Here is an 8,294-nt window from a genome sequence, read left to right as displayed (position 1 = left end):
TCCACTGAACTAAAGAGAAAAAGCCACCGTTTGTGCCAACAAACCACAGTCTGACGCTGACACCCTCAGTGGCTTGGCCCCCTGCTGATCCATGTCAGAGGAGTCGGTCCCTCTAACCGGGGGAGCTCTCAGTGCTGGAAGCCAAACCAGCCTTTGTCAGGCTGCAGCAGTCACGCAGAGCCGGTCTCAGCCCTTCTCTGTCCTGTTGCCACCCTCCAGCATGTCCCCAGGACAGCAGCCTGAGCACCAGCAATAGAAGGGAGTGATGCTCCTCAGATCCACGCTAGCCCCGGCTTTTCACTCACAGTCCAGGACATGGGTCACAGCTTTTCCAGTACTGACAACAGCACTGGGGTTGAGCAGAGATGTCCTGTTCACATTCAGGCTTGAGCTGCATCCTCAGGAACAGGCTGGGATGTTGCTCTGCACCTCTCCAGAGTGGCTCCATCAGGGGCAAAGCAGAAGCCTGCAAGAGAGGCAGACAAGCAGATCCCTGCCCGAGGCAGGAGCCCCAGCTCAAATCAAATAAAAACCAGGCTGCAGAACAGGACTATTGACTGAGCAGGCACAAAGAAACCAGGTCAACTGAGCAGATCGCGAAGTAACACACCAGGCTGAGACAAAAAGTGAGATAGTCGCAGGGTGACTGCTCTCATCCCTGCTAAAACCTTGCTTGGGTCTCTGAAGGAAGATGAAAAAGCAACCCACAATAAAAGACCAGGTCCACTCTACACGCCACAACACTACACGTATCCATTACATTAACTAAACAATGCTGCTTAGAAATTCTTTCCTCACATAAGCGCAACAGAAGCCACCAGTGGTCTCTGGGAGATCAGGCTCGCTTCTCCAGGCCTGGTGGGACCAGCAAGGCAGGAGCTGCCAGGAAATGCACCAAACCACCAGCAGATCAAGGACTACTCAGGACCAACCACACCTGTAGCCTTTGGACAAATCCACCTCTCAGGCTCTCTTCCTTTCAACCCACCATCAAGCTGTCCACACTCTGCCATTTGCTCCAGCTCCTCTGAACTCCAGAACTGGTGACACATGCTTTGGGGTCACCCAGATCTGGGGACAATGGCACAAGCTGCTGTGCATGGAGGTCTTGCAGCAGACCAAGGGTGCCTGAGCACACACCACGCCTCCTTAGGGCACCATCATGGGTCACCAGTTAAAATGAAGCCACTGCAGTATCGCTAATGCCCCACTTGTCCATAGTGGGCTGAGCCAGTGGGTTAAAGAGATGGTTGGTGCTGCTCCTTACAGATCCTGAGGACATCCTGTTTGCCAGCTCAACACAAAGCCTCCCAAGCTCTAGGCTCATGCAAAACCACATCTTCAGAGCACTGCCTCCCCCTGAAGCATCTTTGGGCTTGCGAGTACACAAGCTCCTTGTCTAACTGAGAAAGCACTTGAGGATTTACCCACTTCTGCAGTCAGATCCAGCTCCAGGCAGCAGCAGCCCTGACATTCACCTCTCCCACCTCCATCCTGCTCAGCATTCCAGGCATCAACTTCCAGCTTTTCTTGGCAAGTTTAAGAAGGACCATCCTCTCAGGAACTAGTCACCCAACAACTAGTGAAAATTGAGTCTAGCAACTCTCGTGCTTTTTAAGATTTCGTTTTAAATAAGCAGTATTGTGCTGTTGGCACCAACTGCTGTTCTGAAGCCACTGGTATGAGGTACTACCCTGAACTCACAGTGTGCAGCTACATCACTGCTTACTCTCAGCTGGCTCTAAGCTGCTTTCACAGGTAACTAAGACAACACAGCATGAAAACTCCACCTATGTATCACTCCCACTTCTCAGAATGAAATGGAAGGAGTATTCCCGCTCTCTAAGCCATCAGCTACAATCATTTAAACTCACAGCCAAAATGAACAAAAGCAACAACTCTTGCACTACTTCTCGCTCGAGCTGTACGCGCTGACCTTTGCGAGCGGCCAGCCCGGCACATCTCACATCACCTCTCCTGCATGCTCCTCCAGCAGTGACACCACTTGTGTACATTCATGCTCACCTGCCGCACACCGTGATCTAACATCACAGACACCTCATGTTTGGCACAGGGTTGAGGGAACGTCTCCAGCGAGAGAAGAGCTGGTCCCTGGTCTGGGCCTGCAGCATCCTTCTGCAGGAGCAGCTTCAGTCACACTGTTATTACACACACCAAGAAAGCAGCCGGTGAGCACACACGTTAATCCATTATTATTTATTAGCTGTACAGCAGTATATTCTCCTTCCCAGCTTTCAAACCCCATTACATATTTTATAACAGTATTTTTTTCCCATGTTGGCTTCCTAAAATAATGAAAAATATCACACAGTACAGCTAAGTACAAAAATGCATCAACCTAGAGTCTGATAGCTAAACTGATAGCTCTCTTAAAAGCGATACATAGAAGAAAAATTTGTTTGAAATCAGCAAGACTGAGGCTCTATAAAAAGCTTACATATTTTAACATGTGACAGTTCATATACAGGCATCATTTGTATTTCACATTATTCCTTTTTTGTCTTTATCAGAGATCCAAAATTGTATAATTACTGACCTATTAAAATTTCCTGGCCCAGGTTTTGAGGGCTGCAGTGACCCACTTGTAAATCACCACTTCTGCCTTAACACAGGATTCATAAACACAAAATACAACTACAAGATAGAGCAAAGAAAATGTAGTCATGAAATTACAACTCAAAAAAAGAAAGTTACTTATACATGTTTCAAATGCCAGTTCTGTGTGCTTCAAAACCAGATTTCACATGTGGGTTCCTCTTGTTCTGCAAGCAATAGTCTGGGTACGTCTCTTCTCTACGTGATTGGTTATCAACAGCTTTTCCAACATTTACACTCTATCAGTTCTCTTGTCACTTAGTTTGAAAGGAATTAAAATACTGGGGTTTATTTAAACCGCATTTTTGCATACCTCTTAATTAATGGAAAAAGATTAAAATGTAAAAAAAAAAAGTTATTTACAAGCTTGACCATTACAGAAATGCTTTGCAGAAAGCAAAGCATATTAAGGACAGAAACCAGTTGGAGCATGCCAAAACTACCGTGTGCAGCCGACTTGGGGAACTGGAGCTAGTCAGTGGGGAAAAGCAAAAATAAAATAAAATTTAAAAAAAAAATTTAAAAGTCTAGAACCCTCCCAAGTCTGCATTTACAGTTAAAAACACTACTGAGAGAAGGAGGCTCAAGGACTCTGGGAACTGGAAGGGCAAGTCCAGAGTGGTTTACCACATACTCTAGTCAAGGCTTCCACTTTTGTGTATTAAAACTTGGTGCATGTAAACACGGCCCTTGGACCAGCTTTACAATGCAATTCAGAGTAAAACTAAATCAAGCATCTCACAGGAAACCCTCAAGGACTCCAAAATATTTCCTAATGTTCCATGATCCTGTAATGCTAACATAAAACAGCAAGTTCTAGTTAAATCACATTCTAACATCATTTTGAAGTTTTATCTCCCAGTATGTTTGGTAAAATGGTCTAAAATGATGCATTTCCCAAAGCCAAGAAAAAAGGTAAAAGGAAAAATAGATTTGAGCCGCTTAAACACAGCCCAGGCCAGTTCAGTCAGCCAGCATGGTCTTCCTCCATCACCGGTCCATCATGCTGAGAATCATCTCAGGAGTGAGGTCTCCGTTGGGAGCTTCCACTACAGCAGGCTGAGCTTCCTCCTCTTCCTCTACTGTTTCTGCATCAGGTTCTTTCTTTACTTCGACTATAATATTTTCAATTTCACCAGTGTTCTGGTCTTCAACCTGAATGATTGCTGCAGCTAGAAGGGCAGAAAACAAAGGAGAGGGGGGGAAAATGACCAATTTTTTTACTGGTTCCAGAGCTGGCCTGCATGCCTGAGCAGGTAACTTGTTGGTAGATACTTAAAAGACTTCCATGGAAAGGGAAGGTGGGTCCACAACTCACATTCCCACATTAGTGAGGAGCAATTCAACCTGCTTTGTTCATCCAAGCATCTATTTCCTTGCCCCTGTCTGATGACGTTACAAAAGTTCCAACATGCCTTTTGATACTAAGACATTATTCAAACAATGCATTTGGTAATCAATCAAAACCATATCAATGTGTGTCTATAAGGCAAAACTTCAAATTCAGATGAATCCAGTGACACTAGTGACAAATTCAGCATAAAACATTTCCACAGGCTGTAACTGTAGGAAGGAGACAGGCTACACTTGTAGCACTGAGCAGACAGGCAGCCCACTTGGGAAGCTATTACCCCTTGGAAGTTCCAACAAATTTCCTCATCCTGCTTTGTTCCTAGAATTTATTTACTTGAGACTTCGCAGTTACTGATGTCTACTCTAATGGAGAAAACTGTAGAGTTAAAATGACCTATGCACTGATGCTATGCTCAGAACTCCAGACCTGCAGCACATTTGTTTGTGGTAATACCTACAAAAGTCTCCACAGGCAAGAACAGCATGGTGATTGTAGTAACAGTTGCTTTGCCATGAACTGTACACATTAGTAGAGACACCATAACTGGTGCAAAAAGAAGTGAGCAGTTTGCGCATTTAAGAAATGGAATAATGCTAAAGAAAAAATAACACTCTCTCCTTTTTAGCACAGTCTGAAGTGGCTATGTTTCCTCATGACCAGGAAACCTTTGCAACAAGTTTCATGCAAAAAGTGAGTTCTTAGCAAAACAGAAAAAGTACAGTTATCTACTTGTTAAATAAGCTCACTTGAGGGGAGCAGTTCTCCTACAAGAACTGCCAAATCCAAGCAAAAAGCAGCTCAAGCATGCAGTGTAACATGAACTTCAATTAATGACTTACACTGGGATTGTTTGGGTTGGGTGGCAGCTTTGCCTGGTGGTCTTCCTCTTCTTTTCTTACTGGGAGGTGGTGCAGGAGCCTCCTCTTGCTCAACTTCTGGTTCAGCCTCAATTTCTACCGCTGTCTCCTCCTCATCTTCATTATCATCCAAATCTGGTTCAGCGTTTTCCTCTGTAAGAAACATTTTATCAGGTAAGTCTTCAGTTTAAACAAGAATAAAACACATCCATCTACAGAGAACCACCATCAAAACCTCATCCAAAAGGAGTCAACTCCGATAAGAAAGAGGCGAACGAGGCCTTTGTGGGGAAGCTGGTAGCAGAGGCTGTTAGTCTGCTACCCCCACATTAGGGAGAACAATTTGTCCTTCAGAAAGCAAAAGGAAACATAATTACATTAGGTTACATGATAAAAGCTCTTCTGCACATCCACAAAGGAGCTCAGAGAGACAATGGCAGAAGAGGAACCAAATAACAGACTGTTGGGCTACTCCCAGCCCCATCAGAGGAATCATCAGCCCATCAAAGTCTCACCCGCACAACCCAGAACAGCACAGGGGGGCACAATGGAAGGTGGGAACCCAAATCAAGGACTTCTTGCCTGGAACAAACATCTTGCTTGGGCCACTCCCAGGAGAGCCATCAGCCCCAGCATCCAGGTGTGAAACCCACCACAATGAGCAGCTCTCCAGATCACCTTTCAGACTAAGGGGCATGGGGGAACTGCTGGCTGGGCGTGGGACACATAATGGGACACAGGGGAAAGGCAGTTTTGGATCACACAGGACTACTCACAGGATGCTTATAGAAGGGGCAGAGGTGATTTGGAAAGGAGTAAGTGTGGTAAAATAGAGGGACAGGAGGATAAAAGAGGCCAGTCACATGTAAATAGTGGTAGCAGCCAGTACAGAATCTCTATGAAATAACTCAAGAGGGAGCCAATAACAAGTCTCCCAGCCCTCAAGAAAGGACAATGCAATACCTGAGTCCTTCTCTGTTAAGTACAGAGGAAACCAGGGCAGCAGCTCCCAGACGCTGGGACTTGTGTTCAAGACCCCAAAAATCTCAAGTTGAATATGGCAAACGTGAGTTCAAGCATTTATTCCTAAAAAGTTCTTCCTGTCAAGGTTTGCACAAGCCATTTGACCATACTCACCCTATAGAACATGCCTGCCACATAAGAATTTCAGATACACATTCTCTAGCCAGAGCTATCCCTGTTCTCCCAACCTACACCCCGTGTTTCATTACATAAAGCACTCCAGATGAGAGACTAATCAGCAACACTCCTTTTGCAGAATCATCTTTGAAGTGGTTGGTCTTGAGACTCTACTTGCATTTTCCTGCTGAACACATGACTAAAATTTCCCTCTCCCAGGAGGGATGACTGAGTTTTTCCTTCACAAATAAAACTGCAGTGAAGGGATCACTCTGTGCCCCAACAGCTTCTGTCATCTCCCTGTTCTGGAGAAGCTTACAGACAGTAGCCACCCTGTAACAAATTGTACCTAACCCACCTTCTGGCATGTTGTCCAGCAGTCAGAGCCCCTCAAAAGCCCTCTTCTCGATGCCAGCCCACATGCAAACAGACTGAATCACGGACCTGCAAGTCTCAGAATGTACTGAGCTGTTTCTTACCACTATCAGAGGAATCCTCTTTCTTAGACCGCATCTTTCTCTTCCGGCCACGTTTGCCTTTCTTTGTCTCTCCTCCATTCTCTCCTTCCCCACCATCTAGGCCAGAGCAGTTATCAGCATGTCTGGCCATTGTGTTCTACTCAAGGGAATTAGAAAAAACAACAAAAAATAGAACATGCATTGAATTCAAGTTCAGATATTCTAGCTCTGTATTTTCAAACACATTTCTGGAACTTATGTCTTATTTAGGGGAAATGGGTAAATGTCATTAACTTTAATTCATATAGTTGCATTTTCACATTGCTCAAGATGTCAATGCTAACATGTGCTACCACTAATTCTGAATTATACCAAGTCTCCTTCCCACTCTTTTCCTCTCAGAAAGAAGCGGTCTATTTAAAAGGTCAATTTTGTGCCCTGTACCTCAGTCACCTTTCCTTTTGGGTAAACATGCTCCCCTCCCCTTGGCTAAAAGCCTCATTCCACCCCAAAACCCCACAATTCAAAACAGAGTATTGCCTTACCCTGCGAGTGAACGTTTTGCCACACTTGGAACAGACAAAGGCAGCAGGGACAAAGTTGGGATCGTGGTATCGTTTGAAGTGCATATCTAGGAGCTGTTTCTGACGGAAGGTTTTATCACAATGGCTACAGGCATAAGGCTTTTCTCCAGTATGGGTCCGTTTGTGCATGACCATGTGCCGCTCCTGACACAGACAACCAAGACAGGAAAAGTATCTTGAGAACTCAGACATAGATACAGAAGAGTGGATTTTCAGCTAAAAGGAAGCGAAAACTTTATCCTTAGCGGCAAGGAAACGGTGATTCCACAGGAATGCGAGAACATCTTGATTGATGACATTATCCAGTCCTACCCATTTCCTTCCTATATGGACTCTTATCCCTTTGTCCACAGGTACATCAAGGTTGTGACTCAGAAGATACTTCTCTACAGGGAAGCACTACACCAAGCAGCAAAGGCTACTGAACTTTCCTTCACACCCTTCCAAAGATTTACAGAGCTAATCTGATCTTGACAGCTGGTCAAACTTAACAGCTAAGATTTCCACCTCATATTTTTAGCTCCTAACACTCGTGAAGGGTGCCAGTCCCACCAGCTTACCTGTCTGCATGCATAATCGCACTGGTCACACTTGAAGCGCTTCTCATTCTTGTGAGACTTTTGATGCTGTATGAGGGCATACCGCTCATGAAACACAGCGTCACAATAGCGACACTTCTTGCCCTGTTCGATGTAGGAATGCTGCTTTCGCAAATGGACACCTAGGAAGAAAAGGATCAGAGGCTTTAATCACCATAGCTTTCCAAGCACGAAAGACTAGCCTTCAGTCCCCTGGGCGATCTTCCCTCCACACTCTTGAGCTTGAGCTGAAAAAGTGAAACAGTTAATTTAGGATTCAACTAAAAACCTAAGAGACTCGTAATTGTAATAAAAGCAACCGGAACAATTTATAGACAGAAAGGTCTTGCCAAAAAACTCCATCAAGTTTTTCCATGGGATTCCAGATTTGGTTATTAGTTGCAATCTGTGCCAACACGGCACACTTGCATTTGTTAACGTATGTTGTCAGACTAAAGCGCCTTGTGGACCATTATGTTTAAGACTACTTTGAATTGCCTGGATACAGCCAGAAGCCAGGTAATACACCGGGGGAAACAGGATTTTCTGCAGGATTAGAAGTCAGAGTGACAGTGCTAGAAGGCAACAGGGATACCAGCATATAATCCTTGACAGAGGTTTTAGTCACTTCTTTAAAATCCTCCAACTAAGGGCATACCACAGCTGCACGAGGTAACTTAGTGAAGACTAAAGCATTATTAGAAGAA

At 44.8% G+C, this 8,294-nt stretch overlaps 1 protein-coding gene across 8 annotated transcripts in view; it reads right to left on the bottom strand.

Annotated features, from left to right (window-relative positions):
• Positions 1-2,212: 2,212 nt before the first annotated feature.
• The window catches only part of CTCF (CCCTC-binding factor), a 33,493-nt gene continuing 27,411 nt past the window's right edge, over positions 2,213-8,294 (bottom strand). For all 8 annotated transcript variants that reach the window (XM_065641039.1, XM_065641041.1, XM_065641035.1 and 5 more), the window contains 5 exons: positions 7,570-7,730; positions 6,971-7,153; positions 6,447-6,582; positions 4,810-4,980; positions 2,213-3,788 (listed from right to left, as the gene is read on the bottom strand). In XM_065641039.1, the coding sequence (XP_065497111.1) occupies positions 3,607-3,788; positions 4,810-4,980; positions 6,447-6,582; positions 6,971-7,153; positions 7,570-7,730 (833 nt within the window). In that variant the 3' untranslated portion in view covers positions 2,213-3,606. The remainder of the gene's footprint in view (positions 3,789-4,809; positions 4,981-6,446; positions 6,583-6,970; positions 7,154-7,569; positions 7,731-8,294) is intronic.

This window comes from Caloenas nicobarica, chromosome 9, assembly GCF_036013445.1.
Source record: "Caloenas nicobarica isolate bCalNic1 chromosome 9, bCalNic1.hap1, whole genome shotgun sequence".
Lineage (NCBI taxonomy): Eukaryota > Metazoa > Chordata > Aves > Columbiformes > Columbidae > Caloenas > Caloenas nicobarica.
This window is presented reverse-complemented; position numbering and strand designations above follow the sequence as displayed.